Source organism: Nomascus leucogenys, chromosome 6 (assembly GCF_006542625.1).
Source record: "Nomascus leucogenys isolate Asia chromosome 6, Asia_NLE_v1, whole genome shotgun sequence".
Classification (NCBI taxonomy): Eukaryota; Metazoa; Chordata; class Mammalia; order Primates; family Hylobatidae; genus Nomascus; species Nomascus leucogenys.
In genome coordinates this window covers 34010781-34025844 of record NC_044386.1, presented here as the reverse complement: position 1 = coordinate 34025844, position 15064 = coordinate 34010781, and the positions used below count along the sequence as shown (strand labels likewise).

The 15064-nt window shown below is 41.0% G+C and overlaps 1 protein-coding gene across 11 annotated transcripts in view; it reads left to right on the top strand.

Annotated features, from left to right (window-relative positions):
- CPLANE1 (ciliogenesis and planar polarity effector 1) overlaps positions 1-14780 on the top strand; it is a 143383-nt gene extending 128603 nt beyond the window's left edge. For all 11 annotated transcript variants that reach the window (XM_030813978.1, XM_030813974.1, XM_030813975.1 and 8 more), the window contains 4 exons: positions 710-834; positions 5994-6083; positions 12569-12747; positions 13258-14780. In XM_030813978.1, the coding sequence (XP_030669838.1) occupies positions 710-834; positions 5994-6083; positions 12569-12747; positions 13258-13434 (571 nt within the window). In that variant the 3' untranslated portion in view covers positions 13435-14780. The remainder of the gene's footprint in view (positions 1-709; positions 835-5993; positions 6084-12568; positions 12748-13257) is intronic.
- Positions 14781-15064: the final 284 nt, after the last annotated feature.

Here is a 15064-nt window from a genome sequence, read left to right as displayed (position 1 = left end):
TATGGTCAACAAACATGCAAAGTTCTATTAATATCTGTTGGTGATCATAAGGTGAACATGAATTGGAGTACAGTGTTGTTAAGCATCACCACATTAATAGATTATTAGAATTGTAAACATAATCACATAATTTAAGAGCCTAGAGGAGATACTACCAACACAAACCCAGATGTAATCAGATCATCTGTGTGTGTAGTGTGGAGTTTACTTCAAATACCAAAGATTCCCGTTGAGACTTTTCTAGAATAAAGCAGGGATTAAATACATATATAACTGCCCAATATATGGAGAATTTGAAATGGGGAGTGAGATAACCACAAAAAAGTTTTGTGAAAAAAATGAGGTTTGAGGTATGAGATACAAAGAATAATTTGTTGAGAGTTATATGTTAAGCACATCACTGAGGTACAGACTAGGCAGTATCAAGTGAATATAACCTGAGCTATATTTTGGTCTGTTTTTTCCTTAAAGTAACAGGGTCTTGCTCTGTCACCCAGGCTGGAGTGCAGTGGCATTCACAGGTGCTATCATGGCTCACCACAGCCTCAACTCTCTGGGTTCCAGTGATCCTCCTGTCCCACCCTTGCCAATAGCTGGGGCTATAGGCTTTCGCTACTGTGCCCAGCTTAATTTGGGCTTTTTGAAATATTAAAGTTTATCGCTGATATGAGATTCTAGGAATATAATAATTATGTGATTTCTACTATAGAGATAATCAACACGGTCACAGTTTTCTAATAAATCGACCTGGAAAAGTCAAATATATGTTCAAACCAAGTTACATCCATAAGAGGAAGTCTTTTGGGCAACCTCAAGGCTCACCTTGGCCACGTGGTAAGACTTAAAGCTTTTTTATAAATTGTCTGATTTGGACCTATTCCTTCTTGTCTCCAAAGTTGTGTTTTCATTAGTAAAAGGTATAAGTCTTAGTAAAAAGGAGTTCTGATTTGGACAGAATGCAAGGCATTGATAAAGACTTAGCTGTATTTTTTTTTTCTTTGAAGTAAGGCCCTAGGAATTTTCCTAAATGAATGGCTTTTTTTTTTTTCTTTTTGAGGCGGAGTCTCACTCTGTCGCCCAGGCTGGAGTGCAGTGGTGAGATCTCGGCTCACTGCAAGCTCTGCCTCCTGGGTTCACGCCATTCTCCTGCCTCAGCCTCCGAAGTACCTGGGACTGCAGGCGCCCACTACGATGCCCGGCTAACTTTTTGTATTTTTTTAGTAGAGACAGGGTTTCACCGTGTTAGCCAGGATGGTCTCGATCTCCTGACCTGGTGATCCGCCTACCCTGGCCTCCCAAAGTGCTAGGATTACAGGCGTGAGCCACCGTGCCTGGCCTTGAATGGCTTTTTTTTGTTTTTTATTTTTTTGAAATGGAGTTTCACTCTTGCTGCCCAGGCTGGAGTGCCAATGGTGTGACCTCGGCTCACCGCAACCTCTGCCTCCTGGGTTCAAGTGATTCTCCTGCCTCAGCCTCCCAAATAGCTGGAATTATAGGTATGCACCACCATGCCTGGCTAATTTTGTATTTTTAGAAGAGACGGGGTTTCTCCATGTTGGTCGGGCTGATCTCAAACTCCCGACCTCAGGTGACCTGCCCGTGTTGGCCTCCCAAAGTGCTGGGATTACAGGTGTGAGCCACTGCACCCGGCCGAATGGCTTTTTTATAATAGCATTGAACAATCAGGGTATTAGTAGGGTATAACTTTTTTGGGAGTCTGTTTCTTTTGTATATCTGGCTAAAGATGTAGGCATTTGAACAAATCAAGTTCTGATAGATTGCAGGATGAATACATCACAGAATAGGAATGCTAAGAAGCTCAGATTGAAATAATATGATTTTATCCTTTGAAAATTATTTTCCACATTTCAAGATACGTCCGTTATTTACACCTTTCTTTAGTTAATTGTGCCATATTTGAGTTTTGATTACTAAAGTAAAACATAGTTATTTGTAATATGTTTATATATTAACAGTGTATTATAATAGCTGACATGTATAAATGTATACATTTAAAAATGTAAAATAGGCCCGGTGTGGTGGCTCATGCCTGTAATCCCAGCACTTCGGGAGGCCGAGGTGGGCAGATCACAAGGTCAAGAGATTGAGACTATCTTGGCCAACATGGTGAAACCCCGTCTCTACTGAAAATACTAAAATTAGCTGGGCGTGGTGATGTGTGCCTGTAGTCCCAGCTACTCTGGAGGCTGAGGCAGGAGAATTGCTTGAACCCAGGAGGCGGAGGTTGCAGTGAGCTGAGATCGTGCCACTGCGCTCCAGCTTGGCGACAGAGTGAGACTCTGTCTCAAAAAAAAAAAAAAAAAGTAAAATAACAATTATGTGGCAGGTTCTGTTTATGTTCTTTAATTACAGCCCTGTGAGATAGGTGCTATTATGTTCCCACTTTAAAGACAAGGAAACCAAGGCAGAGAAAGCTTAAATAATTGCCCAAGATCATACAACTAGGAAGTGGTAGAGCCAAGATTTAATCCGAGGGGGGGTCTAGAGCCTACACACATAGAACCAACACTTCAGTATGCTGCCTCAATTTAGAAGATTGAAATTTCCATAAATCCCAATTCTTTAGATGAAACCCTTCATGGTTTGGTTAGCTCTTGGCTTTTTTTTTTTTTTTTTTTTGAGACAGAGTCTGTCGCCTAGTCTGGAGTGCTGTGCCGTGATCTTGGCTCACTGCAACCTTTGCCTCCTAGGCCCAAGAGCCATCTCCCACCTCAACCTCCCGAGTAGCTGTGATTATAGGCGTGTGCCACCATGCCCGGCTAATTTTTGTTTATTTGTTCGTTTTTTGTAGAGATGGGAGGGCTCGCTGTGTTGCCCAGGCTGGTCTTGAACTCCTGAGCTCAAGCATCTACCCACCTCAGCCTCCCAAAGTGCCGGGATTACAGGTGTGAGCTATCATGCCTGACCAGCTCTTGGCTTTTTTGATTGACAAATTACAGTAAGAAAATACTGCTCTTTTAAAACTGAAATTTCAAAATAGTGAACCATGCTTTTTTTAAAAAAATCTTATTTTATACCTGATATATTTGCCAGAATTAAATACATATCTAAAATTGTCAAGGTTTTAAAAACCTGAGCCATCGTTTCTTAACATCTGATGAAAAAGTCTTGAATTATATGGAAATATGTCTTCCTGTTATATGTGTTCAATTTCAAGCCTTTATTTGTACCTTGTGCTTTGACGGTTGCTATGGCCTTAGCCCATCTTTCCATTAATCTCACCTGCCCTTGCTGGATTATGCTTGAGGAGGTGCTCCTGCTACTCCTGGGCTCAGAAGCCCTCAGCAACACTCATACCTACACAGAAACGTCTAGACCCTCTGCTTGGCCTTCAAGGCATCCTCTGTGTGTTCTCCTGCTTCCTTGACCTCCTTTCCCTACAGAACCTGTGCTGCTCAGCAGCTTGTTTTCCAACCACATGCCGTGATTTGTGCTCCTTTATACCTTGAATGTCTCACTTCTGTGTGTCTGAAGACATTCCTATTCGTAATTCTTTAGTTTGTCCACGCTGATATAATCAATTTAATATTCTATATTCTCATTTCTAAATTGAGGCTAATATTTAATCTGCATGGTTGCTATGAAAATTAGAGATAATGGTGGCTAAAGCAGTTATTTTTCTGTTCTTTGAACCCTTAACCACATGTTTATGTCCCTCTTGAAACACTACAACAGGCGTCCTGTTATTGTTACCTGTAAACTTCATGCCCCATACTAGATTAAATGCTTTCCAGCAGTATTCCCTTGCTCATCTTCATATTATCCCTCATGTTGAACAGATGAAATACTCAAACACTGAACAAATGGATAAATGGAAAAAATGGTTATTGAGCTTTTTGCCTAAGCATAGCTATTTATAAACAAATTATTGTTCAAGGATATTAATAGGCAGGTATTATAGTATTTATACCATGTCAGAGAATAATACCACATGCCTGGCTATTGTCCTGTCTTTTAAAGCAAAGATAAAAGAGGCAGCTTGAGTGCTTGTGGATATTCTGACTTCTCTGCCTCAGTAGAACAGGCTGTGGCTCCCCTTGTTGTTGTGGCCTCTGTCACACCCAGACCCAACCGTTTCACCTGGCTACATTCAGAAGTTTCAGGTCCCCCAGTGTTTGGGAGAATGGAGGGAAACCCAGGCAAGACTGATTCCAGACCTTTTCCTAGTCAGTGATACAGATAACCTGAACTTACATAGGTCAAGTTCAGTCATTGCACATGTGGGGAGGTGAGGCTCCATCAAGATTTTCAAATTCACTGCAGTTCATTTGTAAACGAAGAGTTTTTCTGAATATACTTGGGAGTTTGACTGTATGTTGCTTTCTATCTTGTAAAGCAGTATGTAGTTTTTGGCTAATTTCTTCAGCCCTGCTTCCATACTGTTAGGAGCTTTTTTTTTTTTTGGACACAGGAACTCATTCCGTCGCCCAGATGGGAGTGCAGTGGTGTGATCATGGCTCCTGCAACCTTGACCTCCCTGGCTCAGATGATCCTCCCACTTCAGCCTTTTTTTTTTTTTTTTTTCTTGTTTTTGAGGCAGAGTCTTGCTCTGTCACCCAGACTGGAGTGCAGTGGCGTGATCTCAGCTCACTTCAGCCTCTGCCCTTTAGGTTCAAGCAATTCTCCTGCCTCAGCCTTCGGAGTAACGGGGACTACAGGCTCGCACCACCATGCCCAACTAATTTTTGTATTTTTTAGTAGAGACAGGGTTTCACCATGTTGGCCAGGCTGGTCACAAACTCCTGGCCTCAAGTGATCCGGCAGCTTTGGCCTCCCAGAGTTATGGGATTATAGGCGTGAGCCACCGTGCCTGGTGGTGTGAGACACCTTAGCCTCTTGTAATAGCTGGGACTACAGGTGTGCACCACCACACCTGGGTAATTTTTAAATTTTTTCGTAGAGACGGAGTCTTGCCATGTTGCCCAGGCTGTTTCAAACTCCTGGGCTCAAGCAATCTTCCCACGTTGGCCTCCCAAAGCGCAAGAATTACAGGCGTAAGCCACCATGCCTGACCAGGAGTAGTTTGTGTTATTGTTGCTTGTTTTATGTTTAGTTCTGTCAACTACAATACAAAGATTATATGATTAGTAACTGAGAGGCGTCTTAGGCATAAAGAAGTAAAAGTCAGCCAGGCATGGTGGCTCATGCCTGTAATCCCAGCACTTTGGGAGGCTGAGGGCGGATCATGAGGTCAGATGATCGAGACCATCCTGGCCAACATGGTGAAACCCCGTCTCTACTAAAAATACAAAAATGTAGCCGGGCATGGTGGCATGCACCTGTAGTCCCAGCTGCTCGGGAGGCTGAGGCAGGGGAATCACTTGACCCTGGGAGGTGGAGGTTGCAGTGAGCGGAGATCGTGCCACTGTACTCCAGCCTGGTGACAGAGCAAGACTCCATCTCAAAAAAAAAAAAAAAAAAAGAAATAAAAGTCTAAGTTTTAAAATCCTCTAAACTTAGATTTATATCCCAGCTCTGCTGCTGATTTTTGCCCTCAGATAAGTTATTTGAAACCTCCCTCATAGAGTTGTTGAGGATTATATTAATAAGAGATATTGCATAACATGGAAGTAAATGGTTGTTATTAATTTTTGAGTTTAAGAAACTAATCATTCTGTTGATAAAATTTAACTTGGCGTTTTGTCTAGGTGTTTACTGCTAAGAGGCTTATTATGTCCCTAGCTTTTCCAGTTGCCAGAGATGTCAAAACACATTTGCCATTTGAAAAAAGAGTATGGCTGTGCTTGAAGGATACCAGGTGTCAAAGCAAAGTGTTCCCTTTCTTTGTCTGCACTTATGTTTTGCCGCCTTGGTTCAAACCAGCCACCATTTATTGGGCCCCTACTGTGAATAGGGCTTGGTGAGCAGATTCAAAGCTGATCAGGAGAAGGTGTCTGTCTTCAAATAACTCACAATATATATAAAATCATGGATGTCTATGGAAGGTTAATAACGTTTGTCTCTCTGTACAGGAACTGCCACTTTCACCATACAGAAAAAAGCTGGTGGAGCCAAAGCAGCAGTAAGAAAGGCTATGCAGTCTCCAGTTACCTTCCGAAAAGGTAAGGGATAAAGAAGATAAAGTTTTTAGACTTAAGACTAAATTTTCTTTTTTTTTTTTTTTTGAGACAAAGTCTCACTCTGTTGCCCAAGCTGGAGTGCAATGGTGCAATGTCGGCCCACTGTAACCTCCACTCCCGGGTTCAAATGATTCTCCTGCCTCAGCCTCCCCAGTAGCTGGGATTACAGGTGCCCACCACCACACCTGGTTAATTTTTGTATTTTTTGTAGAGATGGGGTTTTGCCATGTTGGCCAGGCTGGCCTTGAACTCCTGACCTCAGGTGATCTGCCCATCTTGGCCTCCCAAAGTCCTGTGATTACAGGTGTGAGCCACTGTGCCTGGCCCTTAATACTAAATTTTAAAGAATTATAAATCACTCCATTTCAAATATAGATTTCAGAATGAAGGGTGTGGCTCTGTGCTGCAGTGGTTCAGAGAAGACGTTTTGGAGTAGCTTTATGGAATCAAGTTAACCACTTACTCTGTAACCTTACGCAAATTTCTAACCCATTTATGTATCCTTAATTTTCTCACCTGGAAAATACAGATTATAATAGTGAGGATATATGTAACAACCTTGGTAGGTAAACAGGGTAACTATTATCCATATCTTACAATGAGAACAGACTTAGAGAGTTAAATGACCTGTTCAGATCTCCTTAAAACAATAACAATAGTAGCTAACAGGTATAGAGCACTTACTCTATGCCAGGCATTGTGTTCACACCTCATGTGCATTATCTCACTTGATCCTCACATTAAATCCAACAAAATCTGTGCAGTTATCCCCATTGAAAGAAAAGAACTAAATTTGGTAGGGATAATGATTTTTCAAAAACCCACTAATTTGGCTGGGCACAGTGGCTCACGCCTATAATCCTAGCACTTTGGGAGGCCGTGGTGGGTGGATCACGAGGTCAAGAAATCGAGACCATCCTGGCCAACATGGTGAAACCCCATCTCTACTAAAAATACAAAAATTAGCTGGGCATGGTGGCACGCGCCTGTAGTCCCAGCTACTCAGGAGGCTGAGGCAGGAGAATCGCTTGAACTCAGCAGGTGGAGGTTGCAGTGAGCCGAGATTGCACCACTGCACTCCAGCCTGGCGACAGAGTGAGACTCTGTCTCAAAACAAAACAAAACAAATAAACCCCACTAGTTTATATGTACTGTGAAAAATGATGAGAAATATGATGTAATTAGCCTAGGCTTGGTATTATGCCTCTTTTTCTACTGCTAACTCATTACTTTGCAGATCTGTCATTCAGTTTACCCCATCTCTTTTTACCTATGTCTAATCCATTATTTAACTCATTTATCAACTTTTTAATGTCTATAGCAGTATTTTCTAGAAGATCTATTGGGTACTTTTTCTACTCTTTTCCCGACATATGGGTTAAAACCCAAGCTTCTGGTCATTTGGATCACTTTGAATCCTTGAAGCATCATTTCTTGTGCTTGCGTATTAGTCTGTTCTCATGCTGCTAATACATACCCGAAACTGGGTATTTAAAAGGAAAGAGGTTTAATGGACTCACAATCTCACATGGCTGTGGAGGCCTCACAATCATGGTAAAAGGCAAAGGAGAAGCAAAGGCAAGTCTTACATGGTGGCAGGCAAGAGAGCGTATTCAGGGGAACTCCCCTTTAGAAAACCATCAGATCTCATGAGAACTCACTATCACAAGAACAGCAGCATGAAGGTAACTGTCCCCATGATTCAATTACCTCCCACCTGGTCCTTCCCACAGCACGTGGGAATTATGGGAGCTACAATTCAAGATGACATTTGGCTGGGAACACAGCCAAAGCATACCAGCTTCTAAATCCCATGCTAGCTTTTCTCTCTTTCAGAGTCTTTCCTTTTTACCCATTATGAATTGTTTTCTAGTCTAGAGTACTCAATAGCTTTTTATTCTTCTCAAAGCAAATATCTAGCAATGTCTAGTTCAACAGATAAAATGCTCCCCAAATACAATGTTACCTCTAAAAACAGTTGAAATTACGTGTACCATTATGTTGTTTTGTTTTTGAAAGTCCCGGAGTTCCAGGGTTTTGTGTTCTTGAAGTCGTTATAATCTAACATGAGGCCTTGCCCATAGAAAGCTGTAGGTATTTATTTCATTGTTCAATGGTAACCCTGCCTCTGAAAGTTAGAAATGTGTATGACTCCAAGTTTCTAGCTTAAGTGCTTAGCTAGACTGTGACCCACAAATTGACACAAGTAGAGCAAGAAAAGAAGCAGGATTTTCTTTGGGAATGGTGGAGGTAATAGGTTTAGTTTTATCATCCAGTTTCAGATTTCTCAGACTAGACTCTGTAGACATGGTTTGGTGTTATGTTATAAAGAAACTGAATGTCAGTGCCCACCGTCCTAGAGAAAGAGTACTTCCTTTCTGAGGGAAGCCAGTGTACTTGGCAGCCTGGTTTCTGCTGTGGGGTGTCTTCTTGATCTATAACTTACCTTTCACTTTAGAGAGCTTTCATTGTCCAATGGGGCAGGTACACTTTACCTTGAAAAGACTTATGCATGCTCAGTTTCACAGAACTTTTCTCATTATATTTATCTCAAATTGGATATCCCAGATAAACCCTAGAAAAATGCATTATGATCTGAAAGGAAGGAAATTACAAAGCCATCTCTAGGTAAAGCAAGGTGAGAGAAACCCAGTGATAGCCTCTCAAGGTTTGTAATACCCCATAGGTAAAGATTTATCCTAAAATGCAAGACTCTTAACTTTAATTTTAGCAGAGTAGGTGGTGGTTTGATTTTGTCATTCTTTCTAGATGGCAATAATTATGTTCATTTGGACAAAACGAGTGTCGATGTCTAGATACCAAATTAATTGTAGCCAAGATGAGTTTGGGATTAGTTGATGTTTGTAGCCTTTGCTGATCTCTAGTCATATCGTGAATATCGTGAAGGAATAACTTCAGCACCCCACCTCCACTTGTTGCCATATACTTTGAAGTGGAAGCCTACTCTTGTGGTTATGTTGCTTAACCACTCATTGGTTTCTCTTTCAGTCTCACTTTTTCTGTTTTAACGGCTGTTTTCTTTTTTACCACAGTGTTTGTTCACATATGCATTCCTGTCATCTGCTCGTAGATTTTTTTCCTTTATACAGTTTTTCAAAATTTGTTCCTTATTAATATTTACTGAAATAATTATTTTAACATGGAACTTTCAGTGACATTTCAAAATACTCTGATGTCTTTAAGTAGCAGAAAAAATGTCGAACCTTTTCAACTAGAGCATAGCTCTCCCATTGGATATTACAGTGGCAAGTGCTACCAAATGATGTTAGCTTTGTTTCTTTTTCAGACTCTTGGGGCTAGTCAAAAGAAAAATCCCTAAGCTGTCTGTACCACTGCACCCTTCCCTTTGGCACTAATCCAGGAAGAAGCTTTTGGAAAGCTGCCACTTTGGAGATCCAAATTAATAGATCTATTCATATTTTACTTATAGATATGAAGATGATCTTAAAGGGCTCTCTAAGTATTATTCTTCCTTCACCCTAAAGAATAGAAAGTTAAGCAGGGCACGGTGGCTCACGCCTGTATAATCCCAGCACTTTGGGAGGCCGAGGCGGGCACATCATGAGGTCAGAAGATCAAGACCATCCTGGCTAACACGGTGAAACCCCGTCTCTACTAAAAATACAAAAAAAAAATTAGTTGGGCATGGCGGTGGGCACCTGTAGTCCCAGCTACTCTGGAGGGTGAGGCAGGAGAATGGCGTGAACCTGGGAGGCGGAGCTTGCAGTGAGCCGAGATCATGCCACTGCACTCCAGCCTGGGTGACAGAGCGAGACTCTGTCTCAAAACAAAAAAAGAATAGAAAGTTAATACATTGGCTGAGCGTGGTGGCTCACGCCTGTAATCTCAGCACTTTGGGAGGCCAAGGTGGGCGGATCACGAGGTCAGGAGATCGAGACCATCCTGACTAACACGGTGAAAACCCATCTCTACTAAAAATACAAGAAATTAGCCGGGCGTGGTGGCGGGTGCCCGTAGTCCCAGCTACTTGGGAGGCTGAGGCAGGGGAATGGCGTGAACCCGGGAAGTGGAGCTTGCAGTGAGCAGACATTGTGCCACTGCACTCCAGCCTGGGCGACAGAACGAGACTCCGTCTCAAAAAAAAAAAAAAAAAAAAGAAGTTAATACATTAGCCATGTTCTGGGGTGGATCATCTCCATCATCTTGGGCAAATTACATAACCTCTCTAAACCTCACTTTCCTCATTTGCAAAATGGAGATAATAATGGTTTCTCCATAGGACTGTCGGGAAGAGTATTCACACAGCAACTGCCCATTGAGTTCCTACTACATACCAGGCACTGTTACTCATGAACAACACAGAAAGCAGCACATAAATAAGGGAGAATGAGGCTGGCTAGGTGGAACTACTCTAGCAAGGGTGGTTAAAGGTCTCTTTGAGAAGGTGAAACACTTACTCTAGGTCTTAGTATGAAGCAAATCAAAAATTAAATAAAAATTTAGAAAAAGAGAAGGTGATGTTGGAGTGAAGATCTTGAATGATGAAAAGGAGATTGTTAGGTAAAGATAAGGCAAAACAGTTTCAGGCAGAAATTCAAAGTTCTGGTAAGATTGTTATATAAAGATAAGGCAGAACAGAAAGTTCAGAGTCCTGGTACAGAAACAAAGTTGGTATGACAGAAAAGATGAGTGCGGAAAAGTGACGAGATATGGTGGGAGAGATGGACTAGATACTGTAGGCTAAGGCAAGGAGTTTGGGTTTTACTTGAGATCCAGTGAGACTCCATTTTAGGGAATTAAGCAGAGAGATAATATAATTTATGTTTTAGAACATGTGGAAAAAAAGAACAGAAGACGGCATACAAGGATAGATTGCTTGGACTAGGTTTTAACAATGGAGATGGGAGGAAACTATTTGATTTGGGATGTATTTTGAAGATAGACAAAATTAGGACTTGCTGATGGATTGGATGTGGCATGTATAAGAAAGAAGGATGAGGCCAGGCACAGTGGCTCACTCCTGTAATCCCAGCACTTTGGGAGGCTGAGGCAGGCAGATCGCTTGAGGCCAGGAGTTCCAAACCAGCCTGGCCAACATGGTGAAACTCTGTCTCTACTAAAAATACCAAAATTAGCTGGGCATGGTGGCGCATGCCTGTAATCCCAGCTACTTGGGAGGCTGAGGCAGGAGAATCGCTTGAATCTGGGAGGCAGAGGTTGCAGCAAACCGAAATTTCACCACTGCACTCCAGCCTGGGGACGGAGTGAGATTCTATCTCAAAAAAAAAAAAAGATATACTACTGGATTTTAACCTGAGCATTTCCTGGGATAGGGCAGTTTAGGGGTAAAAATTAACAGAGTGGTTTTGGACATGTTAAAGTTCAGATGTTTATTGCACATCCAAGCAAAGATTTTAAGAAGGGGCAGTTAGCTTTATGAGACTGGAGGTACAGGTTTTAGAGAGTTGTCAGCATGTAGGTGATATTTAAAGCCATGGAACTAAATGAAGTTAGCTAGGGAGAGCAGACGTGTGTTAGAAAATACAAAGACAAGGCATGAATGTCTGGTAAGTTCAAAGGACTGAATGTAAAAGTGCTTATTAGCCTATACTAAATGCCAAAGTGTGTGCTGTGATTATTTGGGGGGCTTTATTTCTTGGAGACATCTTCAGCTTCAAGTACATAAGGTTGGTAGAGTTACAAAAGACAAAGAGGGCCCAGACTTCAGCATTGTCATACCTCTTCTCCCCTCTTCAGGGAGCCACATGACTGCTTGTTTGGGATCTATATTTACTTCCCATCTTGCCCCATGTCTTGGGTGTTTCTTCATGAAATCACCTTGAAGGGTAGAACATGCTGTGATATTGGCTTTGGAACATTGTGTTAGGTGAGGTAGGCTCCTCTAGGGCTTTGTGCAGAGAAACCTTATTGGTTTGTGGGTTTACTAAGCTGCCTTTGGGCATTAGCTGGAATGAAAGTTTCTTTTCAACAAATACTGATATATGCAGTAAGAAGAAAGAGGGTCATAATGTATTGTCACCACACTCACTGTGATGCCTTTGCCTCAAGGCAGATTGTAAGTATTAAGCCTGGGTGAAGATGCCCAAAACATTGCTTCTAAGAAGTTTTCACAAGACTTTCTGTAAAAGACAAGGAAGGCCCAGGTCTCAGAGTTCACCCAACTTTGGTGTCAAGACCTCTCCACCGTTCTGTTATATCTGTGGCCTCTCGTCCCTAGATTTTCTTGTCTTAGAGATTAATTACTAATAGTTTTCAAATCCAAAGAAGGCTGGAATTCAGTTTCCATCTCGTACACAGACAGGACAGGAATTGTTCGAACCCTAAAGTGAACCATTTCCAGACCTTGTGATTCAAATATTATTTAAAATGTGACTACCTTGGCTTTGATGATAAAAGTCACAATTAACAAATGAGTGAATGAATGAATCAATCCCAATGTGTGCTTTGTTCTTATCCCTTAAAAGGCTCTAATGCTACGTGTCGTAGTCTGCAGCATACAAAAAAACATGGAAGTGCTGGGCTTGCACCTCAAACCAAGCAGGTGTGTGTAGAGTATGAAAGAGAGGAGACTGTGGTGAGTCCCTGGACGATACCTTCAGAAATCCATAAGATTCTTCATGAGAATCACAATTCCCTTCTACAAGTAAGCATTGTTCTAGATTTTGTTTGTCTAGTGATTGCTCTATGTTCTTCAGGTTTTTTGTTTGTTTGTTTGTTTTTTAGTTTGTTTTTTGTGGGATGTGGAAATACTGAAAAGTTGTTAGGTTAGTTTGAAATCGTGATGCAAAGCAACTTCCCTTTTGGCTTAGTACTCCAGCATTTGTCTTTCAGAATTCTCTGTGACTGTATTGTTTAACTAAAAAATGACCAAAATGTAAGAACATAAAATCGTACTACAGGTATCAACAATCATTCTGCCCTGTCTTCAGATCTGGTGCCAGCATCTCATTGTGTGAGATGATGTTCAGCTCTTGTCCTGGATGTGCTGGGCAATCACAGCCCTATTTAATCCTGGCACATTTCCTTCAGCCTTTTGATGGATGAGCAACTCTAGAATTTTTGGAAAGCTTAGTTCACGTTCCAGGTTTTTTTGTTTTTGTTTTTTTGTTTGTTTTTAGGGGCTAGGACCACAACTGTCTTTTCAATTTAATAGGACTTGTCTCCAACTGAAGAGGAAGAGCCAGAGCATCCTTTTGGGGTGGGCGGTGTGGACAGCGTGTCTGAGAGCACTGGCAGCATCCTCAGCAAGCTGGACTGGAATGCCATCGAAGACATGGTGGCCAGCGTGGAGGACCAGGGCCTGTCTGTCCACTGGGCCCTGGACCTGTAAGACCTGGATATCATTCTGTTTCCATGCACAGGCCAACACCTCAGTAATGTGGTTCTGAAAGATTAACAGGTTTAAGGGACAGAAGCAATGAAAGAAGCAACGTGAATTTTTCATCTGCTGTCATATTATTACCTGGATTAGCCATTTCAAGAGGAAAAATAAACATTTCTCAGTAACTTTGCCTTTATGGGGAAAGGGTTGACTATTGATGTATTATATGTTTTTGTATTTGATGCATCATTAGGCATAATTTTTAAAATGATAAGTACCTTTCAAGCCAAGTTTGCATAACCTACTTTCAATAAAAACCCTCTATCTTGCCTCCTCCGTTATTACCCTCTGAGTTTTGAGAAACAACCATATATAGATGAATCTAATAGGAAAAAAAAATATCTTTTCATTGAGAAGAAAATCAGTCTCACCTGAGAACTCAATTATGAACCCTATTTTAAAACACCTATGCAGGGTTTATCCTAGGAGTGAAAAGAAAAACCAACTACCTTTTACCAACCCTGAATTTCTAAATAAGCCAAGTTTCATGGAGGCCAGGAGATCTTCTGTCTTCTGCCCTGTAGCCTGAAGCCTTGGAGGAAGAAACAGGCATGGATGCTTTGGGCAGGAAAGTAAGGGAATATGACTCCGGCCTCTAGAAGGCTTATCTTAAATTTGTAAGAACCATGGTACAGAGACCTGGTTAGTTTTTGGTATTGTGCTCCAACAATGTCATAGTGTTAAGAGATAATTTTTATGAGAATTGACTAAGAACCAGGATCCTTCAACTACTTCATCAATGTTTGATATAATATCAAAGCAAACTATTATCTGAAAAAGCTATTAAATACCCCTCTTTTTCCAAATATCTACCTGTGTGAAGCCAGATTTTACAACATATTGCAGCAAGTTGAATACAGAAGCAGGTATGGTAATTCAGCTGCCTTCTATTAAGCTAAACATTAAAGAGATTTGTAGAACTATAAAACAATGCCACTCTCCTTACCAAACTGTTTTAGAAAATAGCTTTATATGCTAACATTATTGTTGTCATTTAAAATTTTTAAAAATGTTTTCTGTTAGTTTCTTTTTTGTATATTCTATGGGTATTTTATTGATACATGATAGTTGTACATTTTTATGGGGTGCATGTGATATTTTGATATGTGCATACAATGTGTAGCAATCAAATCAGGGTAATTGGGATATTCATCACCTCAAACATTTATCATTTATTTGTGTTGGAAACATTCCAAACCTTTTCTTCTAGCTATTTATCCGTTGTTGGATACTTATATCAATTCCATATCTTAGCTGTTGTGAATAGAGCTGCAATAAATGTGGGAGTGCAGATATCTCTTTGATATACTGATTTTCTTTCTTTTGGATATATACCCAGCTATGGGATTGCTAGATCATATGGTAGTTCTATTTTTAATTATTTGAGGAACCTCCATACTGTTCTCCATAGCTGCTATACTAATCTGCATTCCCACCAAGGGTGTATGAGCATTCCCCTTTATCTGTATGCCCACAAGCATTTATTTTCCATCTTTTCTATAATAGTCATTTTAACCAGGGTGCAATGATACCTCATTATGGTATTGACTTCCTTTTTTCTGATGATTAGTAATATCGA